Source organism: Triticum aestivum, chromosome 2A (assembly GCF_018294505.1).
Source record: "Triticum aestivum cultivar Chinese Spring chromosome 2A, IWGSC CS RefSeq v2.1, whole genome shotgun sequence".
Classification (NCBI taxonomy): Eukaryota; Viridiplantae; Streptophyta; class Magnoliopsida; order Poales; family Poaceae; genus Triticum; species Triticum aestivum.
The window spans coordinates 598,951,297-598,967,006 of record NC_057797.1 but is presented as its reverse complement, the minus strand read 5'-3'; the positions used below and the strand labels follow the sequence as shown (position 1 = coordinate 598,967,006).

General features: G+C 48.8%; 2 protein-coding genes across 3 annotated transcripts; one reads left to right on the top strand and one right to left on the bottom strand.

The window, feature by feature from the left end:
- Nucleotides 1-469: 469 nt before the first annotated feature.
- On the top strand, nt 470-4,276 carry LOC123185665 (probable protein phosphatase 2C 42). The gene is made up of 12 exons (XM_044597511.1): nt 470-781; nt 1,072-1,198; nt 1,349-1,481; nt 1,562-1,631; nt 1,795-1,900; nt 2,043-2,169; nt 2,281-2,397; nt 2,500-2,635; nt 2,707-2,783; nt 2,866-2,918; nt 3,603-3,657; nt 3,766-4,276. Exons 2-12 carry the CDS (start codon nt 1,185-1,187, stop codon nt 4,024-4,026), a joined length of 1,149 nt encoding a protein of 382 aa, XP_044453446.1. The 5' UTR covers nt 470-781; nt 1,072-1,184; the 3' UTR covers nt 4,027-4,276.
- Nucleotides 4,277-11,701: 7,425 nt separating this feature from the next.
- Nucleotides 11,702-13,675, bottom strand: LOC123189664 (60S ribosomal protein L23A). Of its 2 annotated transcripts, none has more exons than XM_044602131.1 (4): nt 13,539-13,675; nt 12,858-12,897; nt 12,045-12,405; nt 11,702-11,950 (listed from the first exon to the last, which is right to left on the bottom strand). In XM_044602131.1, exons 2-4 carry the CDS (start codon nt 12,868-12,870, stop codon nt 11,866-11,868), a joined length of 459 nt encoding a protein of 152 aa, XP_044458066.1. In that variant the 5' UTR covers nt 12,871-12,897; nt 13,539-13,675; the 3' UTR covers nt 11,702-11,865. The 2 variants fall into 2 exon arrangements, with proteins under 2 accessions (XP_044458066.1, XP_044458067.1); XM_044602132.1 differs by having other exon boundaries at nt 13,544-13,659.
- Nucleotides 13,676-15,710: the final 2,035 nt, after the last annotated feature.

The window sequence follows — 15,710 nt, the reverse complement described above, 5'->3', positions numbered from 1 at the left end:
ATTATAGAGTGAAATAAGGTATATTTCTTTAAAGACGTGCTTAGTACAATGGTTTGGTCAGGCCATGTGCGTGCATGGCCTCGTGAATTCAAGCCTCGCACGGCCCTTTTGTTTCTCATTTCTTTGTCAAGCGTGACATGCGCTCGGCCTTTTTATTTCTCATTTCTCTATCAAGTGTAACCTATATGTGTTGATGAGGGGGCTTCTGTGCAATTAAAAACAAAGCAGGGGTGTTTCGGTAAAAAATGGTTTTAGTCATGCCACGTAAGCGCAGGATACATCCGGATACGGATAAGATGACCGTATTTGCACGAGAACGCAAGTTAGATGATCACAAATCCGTATTTTCAAAGTTCTAGCACCAAACTGAACATCCAGCGTAAGTTATATGACCTCCGGTGATATTACTTCTTTTTCTTTCTTCGTGGGGAAGAAAGAAAAGCGATGCACGAAGAAAGAAGAGCGGTATCTGGTGGAGATGTAAGTGAGACGGCGAGTTGCCCAATTCAGCCTGCAATAAATCCGTTTCAGGCGTACACGCCAGAGCAGTGAAGCCCTCCCTCGTGGGGGGTACAGGTAGAGAGAGGCCCATGTGGGTCCAACAAAAGAGTCGATCGCAAGTGCCACGCAATCCGGGGTCGTAGATCGTTTTGTGTCTGCTCCTCCGCCACTCGTCTCCACCAGGGCACCCGGCCGGCTCCTCTGATCGCCGGCCGCCTCTGATCGCCGCCTTGCCTCCCGCCGGCCGCCGCTCGACCGCACCGCCGGATCATCCGCCAAGGTATGAATGCGCGCCGCTATTTGCGCAATGCGGCAATGCCAGTGCCCTAGTTACTCGCACACGGGGAAAAGGTTAGAGATCTTACATTCTGACGACCTGCAATGCCATTGCCAAACATTGGCACTTGATACATCCCATTTCATCCGTGATCGCCCGTCGCCGTCTCTTTGTTGGCCCCTCCCGTGTCCGAATCCTGCCTCCGCCCGGTCCCAATTTGAGCATTGCCTGAAATGTTTTCCCAAGTCCCCTCCGGCCGCCGTTGCAGACGTGACGGATGCATTTGGTGCCAGGTACAGGCGCAACCGACCTGGCCTCCCGGACCCTCTCTGGCTCCGGCTGCTGCTCCATCGTGCATGCGTCGCAGACGGAGAAGGAAGAAGGACGAGGCGGCCACCACCAAGCCATGAAGAACGCATGGTGATGTCTCGTCTGGATTTTTATTCATTGCTTTCTCTTCTGGTATTTATGCCATCTGCATCTGCATGCATCTCACTCACCATCGGTTTGCTCTCGAGTTTCTTTCTTACTCCTGCAAGATTTTTCATCCATGCTGCTGTGATCTTTCAGGCAGGCAAACTCCGGCATGAGCACAATCAGCAGGGAGCCGGTGCTGTCCAAGACCACCGAGAGGGGGGAGAATGACAGGCTCGAGTACGCGGTGTCGTCCATGCAAGGTTACCGTGCCAACATGGAAGATGCCGTGAGTAAAAACCATCCTGATACATGGTTTATCTTTGGTGAAATGCCAAGGCCTAACTTCCTGGTCTTCTTTTTCCCCAGCATGCAGCTGTTGGAGATCTTGATGTTTCCACCGCCACATCGTTCTTTGGTGTTTATGATGGCCATGGAGGTTGGCATTCACTATTCAGTCCCATCCTCCTGCGAAAAGCAGAATTCAGATATATGCATGATACAGATTTAGCTCCTGGAATTCACATAAATCCTTTCACATCCTGCCCTTTTTGCAAGAAGTGCGTGCCATTTACTACCATCTGAAATGTTTCTTGATACAGGACCTGCTGTATCAATGTTCTGTGCGAAACACTTCCATCTTGAGGTCCAGAAGCATCCACACTTCAATGACAGTCTGCGTATTGCGGTGGAGAGCGCGTTCTTCAGGTTATTTAGTAGCTAAGCAATTCGTGCATCCTATGAGTTCTTTGAGGCTACGCAGTTTCTCCCGGAGTTTTCTGCCGATACTACCAGGAGTATATAGTTTTGTGTCACATTTGTAATCGCTGTTGCTACTCGACTGTTGCAGAATGGATCAGATGATGATGACAGAGGAGGGACGGAGGGAATTATTTGAGTATAGCCCTGCTAATAATGCCAATACGAATTCGACTGTCAAGGATATGTTGCTCGGTTGTGCTTGTGTAAATGTGAAGGTCATATCTCATTTTTTATTTTTTACACATCCCCTCCAGTTATTTGTATGTAGAAATCTCATGTTATGAAAACACCTATTGTTTACTTCAGCTTGAGTTATTTGTCTGCAGAGACGCCCCGGGCCAGCAGACGTAGGAAGTACCGCCTGTGTGGCTCTCATCAGAGGCAACCAGATCATTGTTGGGAATGCTGGTGATTGTCGCTGCGTAATCTCAAGGAACGGTCAGGTACTTCTCTTCTCGGTGTCTGGCTGGTACCCGATCCGTGCAGTATTTTGTTATAACTGTGACTCCTAATAGTGCCTGGTTTTATCTTTGTTGTGTTCTAAGGCAACTGTTTTGACCACCGATCACAAACCGAGTGTGCCGGCTGAAAGACGGAGAATAGAGAACGCAGGACGCTCTGTTGTAGTTACTGGAGGAGCAGGTCGCATCGATGGTGGAATCGCGGTCTCCAGATCGATCGGTACAGTTTTATCTTGTATGTTCGTTTTTTGAGTTTATCACATTGTAATTGGCATTTTGCTTGCATTTCAGGTGATATGAGGTATAAAAGCAATAGCCGGCTGACCCCTGCACTACAAGCACTGACTTGTTCTCCTGAGATTCGCGTAGTGAGTTACTGAATTGTCATAAAAATCTGTATGTTTGTCCTGCTGGATACGGTCTAATGGAAAATGACCCTTTTGCTGTTAGGAGAACATAACTGATGAAACTGAGTTCCTTGTTATGGCATGTGATGGAGTCTGGTAAGTCCTCAACTAAATATATATTACTGTTGAAGCTTTGATCAATTATTGTTTGCTGTGATGACTATGATTAGTTTCATACATGGTACACGGACTCGAAATGACAGTTAGTTTCAACAGTCGCGTTTCTCTCGAGATATAGTTAGTAGTCTTTACCAAGGAAGAATTTTGTAGATTTGGGTTCAGTTAAATTTGCTTTGCTTTGGGCTAAGCTGCATCATCACCGTGTACATATCATTGTTGTATGATTTGCTGAAGGTACAGAATACCGGAATCTCTGCTGATCCCTTGTTGTGCTAGTATGGAGTACTTCATAATTTTTCCAGAAAAATGTTAACCTGAATGCATGAATATGAACTTAACCTGGTCAGTTGGTTGGAAAAAGATATTGAAATATGCCTGCCTTATCTTTATAATAAAGAACCTACTTTGAAGAACCTGGATCTTAGAATTTTTGGCCTGCATGTTGTTGGCAGTGAAGGAAACATGGTGAAGTGTAGCTAGGAATTTGTGCTCTGCCTTCCCGGACATACTCACTGACATAACTTATCTATCTCCCAGCTCTTTGCTCTATCTAAATTGCGAAAATATCATATGGAAACAAACATTCGGTGGAAACCGGTGAAAATATCATATTGAAACCAGCTTTTTGCTCTAAATTCACACACCTCTCGTTTTTTGCAGGGACGTCGTGCTAAACCAGGGCCTGGTTGAAATTATACGAAACAACATGAAATCTGTGAGCATTTCTTCTTGTTTCACCAGCATGTCTGCCTGTTTAGCTCATCAAATTCCCCTTTAACTTGACATATGTATTGCTGTGACCAACACACACATGCACACACAGGGGATGGACCTTGGGAAGAACTGCGAGGCCATCCTTGACATGTGCGTAGAGCCACCGCAACCGTCGGTCGACAACATGACCATCCTGCTGGTCCGGTTCAAGCACAAGGCGCCAGCGGCACCTGACCCGTCCAGAGCCGACGACGGGCCGCACGGCAAGCGCAAGAGCAAGGCCTCCATGGAACTGGGGGTGATGGACAATCCCAACAAGGCTGCGCCGCCTACTGCAAGCGCGAAAGCAAAGCCCCGCAGAAGCTTCTGAACCCGATGAGCCACGCAGTCACTGAGTTAGTCGTCTCCTTTGACTTGATTTCGCTAGGATGATTCCCCACATGAGTTAGAAGTTTGGACGGAGGCTTGGCTTGTGATGCACGAGTAATTTTGTTTACATTTTTTGTTCTCTTTTTGACTTGAGGATCACGCCATAATTGTTTTGAACTGTCAAGTGCATTCAGAACTTGGATATGCATATGCTCACTGGATGCATTCGGAAAAGTTATTTGAGTAGCTGATTAGCTGGGCCTGGGAGTGTATTAATTCCTTGCTGATACTTACTCCTTAATGCTTCATTCCAACGAGAAGATTCTGGAAAAGAAATCGCAACCGAAAGATTGTTGCAGTGGATTGATGAGAAGATTTCTGCAATTGGATATGCATATGCTCACGAGAAGATTCTGGAAAAGAAATCTTCCAACGAGTAGCTGATTTCTGCAATTTCTGAAATCGCAACCAATGTGTTGCAGGAAAATGATGAGGTGGTCACAGAAGACAGTTCCCTCTGTGACCAGCATCACATTTCTGCAATTGTACAAGGAAGGATTACTTAGCAGAGAGTTGATTGGGGACAGAGGGGGTTTTACTCTGCATCAACATGAGAATTGATAAGTGAAAAACTCTCTTACAAACAAGCTGCTACTTCAACATCCAAGAGAACTGCAACCCTGAAGCATATGATTCCTGAACTATTCGTACAAGAGCAAGCAGATCAAAATGTTACAGAACCAATGCAAGATACGTACAGATTCAGATTCTCGGCTCTACCAGTTTCTCTCAACTACGGGTTTGGTGATGACTGCAACTACAGAAACCCATGTACTGTTACTGTAAATCAAAAGCTCTCCGAAGGATAAACGCAGCAGCGATCCTGGATTGTTTTCATGACCGATGCAACGCGGCGAGACACGAGCCAGTCGTCCGGATGGATCACAATCCCCACACCCGTGCGCGCTCGGTCGGCATCATCAGCTAGGTCGAGCGCGCTTCCTCGGCGGGCCCTCGATGGAGCAGCCGACGCGCTTCCGGTCCTCTTCGCCGTACCACCCGTCGTCCTCCTCGTCCATGTCGGGGCCGCTGGAGTCCTCCTCGTCGGAGCTGCAAGCCGGCGGCGGAGGGGCCGCCACCACCGGCTTCGTGAAGATCTTGCGGACCACGCAGTCCATGTTCGCCTTGGGGCCCGGCTGCGCGGCGCGGAAAGCGGCCGCGCCCTTGTTGAGCCGGTACTCCTTCATCAGCCACGGCGTCGGCGCCCACGCCGCCCCGCCGTCGCAGCCCTTCCGCGGCACGTGGAAAGCGAACCTGCTTCGGAACGCGACCGCCTCCGCGGCCGCGCCGGCGCCGTGCACGTACCCCTTCTCGCGGCCGTACCGCGCCCAGCACCCGCCCGGCGCCGGCCGCGCGTCGCCGCTGGCCTGGGCGCCATAGAAGTAGCCCCACGCCTCCCCGTGCCGCCGCCTGCTGCTGGGGTGGAAGGGGAGCGCCGGGGGGCTCGCGGCGAAGACGTCCACGCCCTCCGCGACGTGCCCCGGGGTGGCGTCGCCCCGGAGCGCCTTGGGTGCGAGGTACTGCGTGATGATCTGGTGGCCGCTGGGCTCGAACGCGTGGCCCGGCGGCAGACTCCGCACGGCCGTTGCCATTGCCGCCAAGAACGAGCTTCTGGCCGAGATGAATCGAGGGTGGAAGTTTGTTAGGGAAGTTCGGGTGGTTTGGACTTTGGAGGGGAGAGGGGTATAAGATGGAAGGTATTGGGTATGGGGCGATGAGCTATCATCAATTTTCTGTCCTTAACGGGATTTCCCGTTGAAGCAAAAAACATCTCCATCTCAAAAAAGGTAACATGTCGACTAAAATCAGGAAATGTAAATCATATCTCTTTCGAAAAAAGAAAATACAAGTCGCATACATACATGCATAAATGTGGTTCTTGCTAGGAGGTTACATCATAGGGATGCAAGTGAACAAGTGGTGGAGCTTCAAAGAAAATGTTGGGCGGGCCAAACAAAGGAAGAGCACTGTTTTTTCAAAAAAAAAATCTGAGTCATACTCATTAGTCTGTAAAACAGGATTACAAGATGGAGTGAGAATATATGTATATATCAAGTGAATTTTGAAATGATCCTTTTTCTTTTGAAAACCAAATCAATTTTTCTCTAGGTGTGAGTGAGCTTGCTTACCATTGCTTATGGCTACCAAATATATGTTGTGATTTGGCTACCAAATATATGTTGTGATTTGTAAAATGCAAAGAACAATTGAGTGGAAGATCAGGATATCTAATGAAGCAATTGCAGGAAAATTAGATGTACAATGTAGTACTATTTTCATCTAATTCATGCCCCTCAATTGAGTGGAACAATCAGACTATCTAACCAGGACTATATGATGTATTTGACTACATCGTTGAACTCAGTATTTGGGAAAACAAATTAGATTAGCTGTGATCTCTTGCTTAATCGTAATTGCAAGGAAATTGGATGGAGTGGTTGCTTGATTCGTCGATGTCTCTGCCTCCTGCCTGCTGCAGCCGTGAGAAACAGCAGGAGCTCGTGCCGGCTGGGTGCGAGAGAGCATGGCGACTTGCGACTGAGAGACCTCGAGCGCTTTGGATCGATCATATGCTTACTGGGCTGCAGGTGGGCTTTGCTTCGATGCATAGGTAAAATTAAAAGTGCAAAAAACCTGGGCGGGCCATAGCCCAGTTTGGCCCCAACAGAGCTCCGCCCCTGAACAAGTCCACTAAGTCCACAACAGTCCTCTAAAAAAATATTTCCTCTTAAAAAAGTCAACGACAGCCGCGTTGAGGATATTTGTATTAGCACATTTAGAAGAGCAACATATATTGGTTTATTTTTGGAGGCGCGAATGATCGCGGACGTCGGGACGCGTCTGCGTCCTCATGCATCCCTGATAAATGGAGTGTATGCAACAACCCAGTTACACCACCTGGTATGGTTTCGACGACTCATTTTCGACCACATTAACACTACCCAATGCTCTTCCCCTCCCTCAACCTTATATTTGTGTCATTGACGTCGGATCTAACGATCGCCTCCTACACCTAATTATGGTGCTATGAGGAGTCGAGGACCAAACCACTGGCCTAAGTGGTGGAGCTTGACAAAAATGCGTGGGGAGAGGAGGCGCAAAAAAAATTTCTGGCAATAAACTAGAACTTGTAGCATTAAGACAAAGTTATATTTACATTACCTATATTGGTTGCAAAGTACATGTATACTAAAAAAACTAGACCAAAACATACATCTTGTCTACTTGGATGCATATACTGTTAAGCCTTCAAATCTCAACGTGTCATTACCAAACCATGGAGGTTCTACATATCAGCCTGGTCGTCCTCCCTACACGGCGTTGTCGCCGGCTACACGCGTGGCCCAAAATTGGAGCTCTTCGTGAGTCAGCGTCGAGCCTGTGTGGCGGCAGTCATGTCGGATGAAATGGAGCAGCCGAGCGCCTGAGTAGCAATGCCCAAGGAGATGAAGCAGCAGCCGAGATGTGTATGCGTGAAGTTGAAGATGATGGGCATATTCATGCGTGCAAACATGGGATTAAGGCATACTAGCACCTCATAAAAATTAAATCTTGTTGGGGCTGGGAGCCATGGCCGCCTCGGACTTCTACATAGCTCCGCCGGTGACTGGCCTCATTGATTGCCTCCTTGTTGCAAGATTTCTTGTCGTTGGCATAACCATGCTCACGCTTCCTCAACTGGGGAACGACTTTCTCCGCAATGCTTGCCTACCACCTCATCATGTGTAAGAAGGGTGGAACCTCCTATGCACACATCTTGAAAACAAGGGTTTCAAACATGAACAGGATCTTCGCGGCAGCCGAGATGTGTATGCGTGAAGTTGAAGATGATGGGCATATGCATGCGTGCAAACATGGGATTAAGGCATACTAGCTAGCACCTCATAAAAATTAAATCTTGTTGGGGCTGGGGGCCATGGCCCCTCGGACTTCTACATAGCTCCGCCGGTAACTAGCCTAATTGGTTGCCTCCTTGTTGCAAGATTTCTTGTCGTTGGCATAACCATGCTCACGCTTCCTCAACTCGGGAAGGACCTTCTCCGCAATGCTTGCCTACCACCTCATCATGCGCGAGAAGGGTGGAACCTCCTATCCACACATCTTGAAAACAAGGGTTTCAAACATGAACAAGATCTTCGCCTGACTTCTGTTTCGTGTCCGCCTTAATTTTAGGGTGATCTTGCTCACAAGAACATCTCAAACAACTCAAGATGTCACCATGAGCTAGAGGACTCCAATCATATCCATCAAGTGTCCCTTCTCCGGTAGAGTCTGCCAAGACATCGGTGTCTTCCCACCAACGTTGTGGCGGATCTTTGGGGTCGTCAGCTGACGCCAGGGTTAGACTAGTCCTATTGGCCATCCATCCTACTTTTGATCCTGTGAAAAGTTTGAGACTCAAGGAATGCCAAGACCATTTAGGGCCAAGATGTTCTTAGTGCTACCACTCTCAAGTCAGTCGTCAATGACTTAGATCTCTCGACCTACTGGTTTATAAAATAGTGTGCTGAGGTTATCACTTACTCGTGGCAAATACCTCCATTCACGTGCAGGTGCCTGTACAATCATTTTTTGTAAACGGTCTCCTACTTGGTTACTTGTCGAGTAACATATTTACACCCCCCCCTCTCCCCTTCCCCATTCCTTAAAAAAGATAGTGTCAAACTCTACCAATTCAATCATTACAAAGACCAATACTGCTCATGTTTTGAGCACTGGTATATAATGATCTAGACCTTTGTCCTCCTAATTAAAACGTATGCTCATATCTATTTGAGGGTACCGTAAAAGTCTTCAATCACCGTACATGGTCATCACAGAAAATATGTTTTGACATCATATCAGAGATGTAGATTGTTTTATCTTACTGTGAAAACAAATTTATATCCTCAATTTTCAATAGACTTCGTTTGATTTTTTTAAGTGAGTCAAAATGTCTGAATTCATGCAAGTGTCCCCACTCCATTGGTTTGCCCCATGATAGAAAGCAATATGGGTCCACCCCTGAAGGAAACAACCAATGCGCAATGACTACCATAAGTTTTAAGGCATCTCCAACGCTGACTCCCTAACCGGACACCGTATCCATCCATGGACCAGTGGGGACCAGTCCATGGACACTAATGCGGAAGGCGACCATCCAAAGCTATCCCCTAAATGTCCACTAGTAATGGCAATTTAAAATTCAAAATCCGTCCGATCACATAGCACGCGCCGGATCACATCAGTCCCGATCACAATCAAAAAGGGGCAAGTATGCATAGTTTTAGATACTCGATCACAAAAGTATATTAGTTCGGCAGTTCGTGCAAAAAATGCTCTGCCTGACCGGCAATTCGAGCATCCACGCTCAATTTGTCGTTGCCACCGTCTCGGCCGCCTCCTTTACTCTCTCCAAATGATCCTTCTGCCGCTTCAACATCTTGAAATAGACGGCTTGCACGGTTATCTTTGCATCGTCGTCTAAATCCTACATCTTCAAGGTCAACATCTTTGTGTCCTCCGAAGCAGCTGCGATCTCAATCTTTTTCTCTTCGAGCATGGCCTTCCTCTCTTCGATCTTGAGCATATTCTTGGTAACTAGATCGCTGGATTCTCCACCATCGCCGTGTCCGGCAGCTTCTCTTACGGGTCCATGCGTCAGCAATGAAGAATAAGAACGGGAATTGAGTGAGAGCGGTGGGATGAAAGAGGAGAGTGAGGAATTTTGTCGCGAAATCAGTGCAATCAGCTACAAAAGCACGAGCTCCGCCTTAGTTTTGGGTGGCCCTAGGATGTCAGAGACCTACGTGGATAGCTAGTATCCGAACTCCTGCCAAGCCCCTGGTCTGGTTCCGGTTTGCGTGAAAACGACGGCCCGGACTGCTGACCGATGGGGGTCACCGTTGGATGGCTTGTAGGGTCTGGACAGTTGTGTTTTGAACGGATACAAGCAATTGGGTGTCGGCGTTGGAGACGCCCAAGTATGGAAAGTGGATTATGTGTTTCAACTCTTTGAAGGAACAACCAAGCTCTCCACGTAATTCAACTATAGATAATGACTCGTGCGTTGCAACAAGAGTATAAATATTTTAGGTGGTGTTTGATTGAGCTGTGGATTTTTTAAAGCAGCTGCACAAAATCTCCTAAACAGCTATGAAAAATCTACCGTGAGAAAGCTATTGATTTACGTGTCCAAATTAGTATGGTTGTGCACAAACATTAAAATTTTATTTGACAAATCAATAAGAGGCTGGACAGCTGATGTGGTTTTCAAAGAAAATCAGAGATAAATAAAACAAAAAAAATGAAGAGAGGAAGGGGGAAACGTGAAGGACTGAAACCTTACCGCGGAGAGAGATAGAGATCCAGAGAAAGCGCAAGGAAATAAACAAGTGAAATGGCACGTCAGTAACCAATGCCGCGTATCCGCGCGCGCGCGCCCGGGTCCGAAACCAAAAACCTAGAAAACAGAATACTACGCCGACCATAACTCCTTTCCGCATCTCGCCAACTAATTAATCGCTCGCCTGGACGATGCCACGAGCCCCTCCATCACGCGTAGCCAGCCACGCTCTCGCAGACCACTCGGCTCGAGGTCCCGGCGACCACGACGACGACCGAGCAAGGGCCCATGCCGGACCTGACGACCCACTCCGACGGCGTCGCCTTCGCCCTCACGGCCTCCACCTGCCACGGCGCCGTCCGCCTGCGCGCCTCCGGCCGGCGCACGCTGGCCGCCGACCTCCACGAGCACCAGCTCTTCGTCCACCTCGTTCTCGACCGCGGCCGCCGCCGCGTCCTCATGGGCAACAAGGGCGGCAGCGCCGCCGAGTTCCTGGGCATGGAGCGGCGCAGGCGGGCCGAGGCCGTCGCGCGCATCGTGGCGAGGGCCCGGTTGCCGCCGGAGTGCGCCGAGGCCGTGGAGCGGCTGTGCGTGGCCTCGGCGGCGTACGGCCGGGAGAATGCGTGCGACGACGTGACGGTTGCCGTGGTCTGGAAGCCACGCGCCGGCCTGGGAACAGGGTTCGCCGCCGGTGCCAATCTTCCGTCACATGCGTCGTACTCCGCGTTGAGCATCTCTAATTTGACTTGGTTGTTCGGCTACAGCTAGGTCCAGCACGGCTGTGATACATTATACATCGCCGATTCTTAGTTTTATTTGGACATGTAAAATTCCGGCTGACCCTTGTAGGATTAACTGTGCATATGTATGCCTAATCATCAACCTGATAGTTTCAGATACCACAGCTTCAGCTACAGATGCAAGCTTATGTCAATCACAATATCACTCTGTCTCATCGCCCAAAGCAGCGGCAATGGTGCCACCGAGGCCCTTCGCTAAGTAACAACAAAATTTCAGGTGATCAGTGTAGGACTGTTAACTGTGCATATGTATGCCTAACCATCAACATGCCATGTAATTTCAGATACCACATCGGTAGCTTCTGCTACTGATGCAACCAGTCAATCACAATATCACATCACAAAACGGCTCTCTGTCTCATCGCCCAAAGCAGCAAAGAGTTCAACACAAACACACACGAGCAAAACTGGGAAATTATACAGGAAATAAGGTAAGTCGAAGGATGGTAAAGATACCAACCAATACGGTAAGACCAAACGCAAAGCTCAAATTAGCATCAACACAAGTCACTTCGATTGCATCAAATTCATGAAAGTGCGCGGCGATATGGTAGGCAATGGAGCCACTGAGCCCCTTTGCTAAGTAACAACTACAAAACTCCAATAACATAAGAAACCACGACACAAGCGCCTACTGCAGGACCGTCCCTCTGACTTATATGATGCCGATCTTGTTGGCCACGTCAAGAGCATCATAGTCTGGTGTCAGCTTCACGTACGCCTTCTTCTTGCCATCAGGCCTGCAAAATTGCAAGTTTGGTTGGTCACCTAGCTGCACGTCATAGAGGATCAAGCAAGCAGCACAGCAAACGAACATGTGAGCAGAATACTAACCTGATCAGGGTGTTAACCTTCTTGGCCTGGATGTCGTACATCTTTTTCACGGCAGCCTTGATCTTTTTTTTGTCTGCCTTCAGGTCGACGATGAAGACAAGGGTGTTGTTGTCTTCAATCTTCTTCATCGCAGACTCAGTGGTAAGCGGGTACTTGAGTATCTGGTACTGGTCTAACTTGTTCCTGCCAGGGGTGCTGATCCTGGGGTACTTGGGGTCCCTGGCCTTGGACAGGGTCTTGGGGCGGTGAAATGTCACAGACGTGCGGATCTTCTTTGCGGTCTTCTTGATTGACCCGGACTTCACAGCCTTGGCAACCTTGGCAGCCTGGGCCTTGGCATCGCCCTTCTTGGCAACAGCAACTGGTAACAGATGGAAACAATAATCAGCTAATGGACTTCGCAGCAAGACATACAGAATGACAGATGAGAGTAAGCTTCTGGATCATAAAGGGGCAATTCAGTCAAGCATGAGTTTAAGTTTTTAACATGGCAAAGAGTAACAAGTTGCAGCATATCACTGAAATTTGCAGAGCATACTATTGGAGCACCATTCAGTTGGCAAAAGAAATTTTGCCATAAAAATTTGTCAGTTTTATGTATGACAAAGAACAAACATTTTACAAGAGCAACCAAATAGTGAAAACTGCCTTCATTCATGTTGACCAATCCAATAGTGAGACCACAATACTGTGAGATGTAAAGCAAACTTTGAACTACACATGAACTCAAATCTAAAGCACCTGAAATGTCTGCATTAGCATTTTCAACAACAAAAAATGGAGGCACATAGTTCTGCAACATTTTGAGGTTACCTTTGGGAGCCATTTGAGCTTCTCAGGACAGCCTCTTGAGCTGCAAACACAGACGAGCAGCGATTTCAGATCGATATAACGAGAAACGATATAGGAAAATACAATGACATTAGAAAAGCAAGCTGTGTGTGTTGGAAGAGGAAACTAGTCTAGTTTTCCGAGCTAAAGCAACTCAGAGCGTCTTCTACCACAAGGGTAAATCGAAATCCAAACAACAGCATTTCCCGAGCACAGTATTTCGACAGACCATGTGATGAAAATACATGAAACAACTATAAACAGAACACTAACTCGATTCGTCATGAACTGGAAACAGGGATAAGCCACAAGCCCAAACAAGCATCTAATTTGACGCCCAAATCTACCAACCATGATCATCACGCGCAACAAAACATAAACATCTGCTACACATCTGGACTACTAACGGATCTTCACACTACCGCGGAATAGGACGGGCTACGGGACAAATCACTGAGGAAAACAACAGCTACTGTCATGAACAACGACGCGGACGCTACAGGAGAAGCACGGGATTTCGCGCGCATGGAGCGGATCCGGCATCTCGTCAAGAACGAGGGAGCCGCGGGGGCTCGACGCCGGCTAACTGAGGCGAAGAAGAGCGGAGCATGAGCACGGCGGCGGGGGAGGGGTGGGATGGGGAGGTGGCGGCGGGCGGCTTACCTTACCTTCCTGGGGTGCGGGCGCGAGGCGATGCGAAGACGGCTGAGGAGGAACCCTAGCGGCCACGCGTGCCAGGCCTTTATATCGTGGAGTCGAGCGACTCCCTCGTCTAGGGTACAGACTGGGCTGGGCCTGATTGGGCTATACAGATCGCCGCGAGGCCTTGACGCCGATAAGTTAGTTATCTCGCACGTTTTTTTTTTCCTAAATTGAGTTTTTCTTTAAATGCTATATCTCGTTTTAAATTGCTTTGCGTTTTTAAAGCGAAAATTCACTTAGGCTCTCCGGCAATACCGCTCGTTCTGCCAAAAATATTTTCTCAGTTTTTTTCGGTCTTGCAATAAACAACCAAAAAATCACATGTGTGGTGATCTACATTTTTTTAATAGATAAATTTTCATAAGATAATTCTAGCGCATGCGGCTTGTGAAGAAATAAGAAGTCTGGTCTTGTTTGTATAGATTTGAATTTGCTTTTCCAACCATTGCTTGTTTTCATTTTCCAACCCCAACCCATGCGCATGGTTTTTGGCTGATTTTTTGTATTACTAGAAAAAATAAACTATTTTCACCCATCAGGAGCACTAATACCCGAGAGCCAAAAGGCTACCGTAAGGATTTTTTTGGATTTTTTTAGTTTTTGCAAAAATAAAAAATGTTAACCAAACCCTGGAAAATAAAATAATTACATTGAAATCTTTACGGTGCACTAACTTCTTCTTGAACAGGCGGTTGGAGTGCCATCGCAAGACGCTCCAATACCCGGGCCAGATTAACACGGTTGATCGCGGACAAGAAGTCGTCAAGGCTGTTGTTCTATCGGGACCATTGCCTAGAGAGGAAGTCCTGACGGGCGGAAGAGACACATGTCTACAAGTATTGATTCCAATAAACCCCACACGCCACGCGCTGACACCTGAGGGCTCACCAGATATGATGAAGATTACGTTGCAGGACCCAATATCAAGGTGGGGTACCGAGGGGAGAAGGAAATACATGATTTGCCGTCTGTGAATCACAGACGGCAAAGACCTTAATACAGACGGCAAAGATTTTACCGTCAGGAAGCAGACGACAAAGATAAGTCGACAAAGAATACTTTCCCGTCAGCTTTTGACCAGGCAGATGGCAAAGATTTTGCCGTCAGCCAACTATAGATTTGCCGTCTGCCGCAAAAATAACACACGGCAAAACCACGTTCTTTGTCGTCAGTCAAAACTTGTTCTTTGCTGTCATCTAGACTAAAGTACAAACGGCAAAGACTGTTTTGCATTTTTTTAAATGACGTCAGAGCAGAGCATCTCGCCGGACACATGAACATCAAATCAATAGAGCAGGTTCAGCTCACGTTAGATTTGGTTTCGACACGGCCGTGCTACCTTTCATTCATTGTAGGTGGACTGGTGGAGTTACAGAGAAGTTACACTTGTAGGTGGAGTTATAGAGAAGTTACACAGTTGTCCTGAAAATTTACACAAAGGACCCTAGAAAGTAAAAGTAAAAACAATCAAGTCCTTCGTCCTTCTCCACTGCAGGAACAGGGACTTGACCGTCGGCCGTCCTTCTACTGGCCGGGGATCCATGCCGCCGCCTTGCCCTGCTCGCCTAGCCGCGCCACCGCACAGCCATCCTCTGCACCAGCGCCCGGCCATGCTCGCCGCGCAGACGCACGGCCCAGCTCGCCCGCGCCCTGCTAGCGCCGACCGCCCGCGCGTCGCTTGCAGCGGCCTCCCGCGCCGGCTGCCCTGCCCGCACCGGCCGGCAGAAGGCGTGCCCTGGTCGCCCGACCTGGTCTCCGAACCGGCGCCCGGCCATGCTCGCCGCGTAGCCGCACGGCCCTGCTCGCCCGCGCCCTGCTAGCGCCGCCCGCCCGAGCGTCGCTCGCAGCGGCCTCCCGCGCCGGCTGCCCTGCTAGCGCCGCCCGCCCGCGCGTCTCTTGCAGCCCGGAGCGACCATGCCCTGCTCGCGCCGCCCGCCTCGGTTGTTCCTGGAGAAAGAGAGAGGGAGGATTCAGAGAGGGACGGAGCAGAGGAAGGGGAGGCCGGAGGCCTGCCGGCGGTGGCAGAGGATTCGCTGGCCGGAGGACCGAGGCTGGTGGCGCCGGCGGGTCAATCTGGAGGCGGGCGAGCGGGATACGCCGGCGAGAGAGAAAGGTACGAGAGAGAGGGAGAGA

Bases quoted from the DNA above. Each gene is read 5' to 3' on its own strand.
- LOC123185665 (XM_044597511.1), top strand. The intron at 1,632-1,794 runs GTTGGCATTCAC...TTCTTGATACAG, and splicing joins TGTTTATGATGGCCATGGAG to GACCTGCTGTATCAATGTTC. The intron at 2,636-2,706 runs GTACAGTTTTAT...CTTGCATTTCAG, and splicing joins CGCGGTCTCCAGATCGATCG to GTGATATGAGGTATAAAAGC.
- LOC123189664 (XM_044602131.1), bottom strand. The intron at 11,951-12,044 runs GTTAGTATTCTG...GCAATTTTGCAG, and splicing joins AAGGTTAACACCCTGATCAG to GCCTGATGGCAAGAAGAAGG.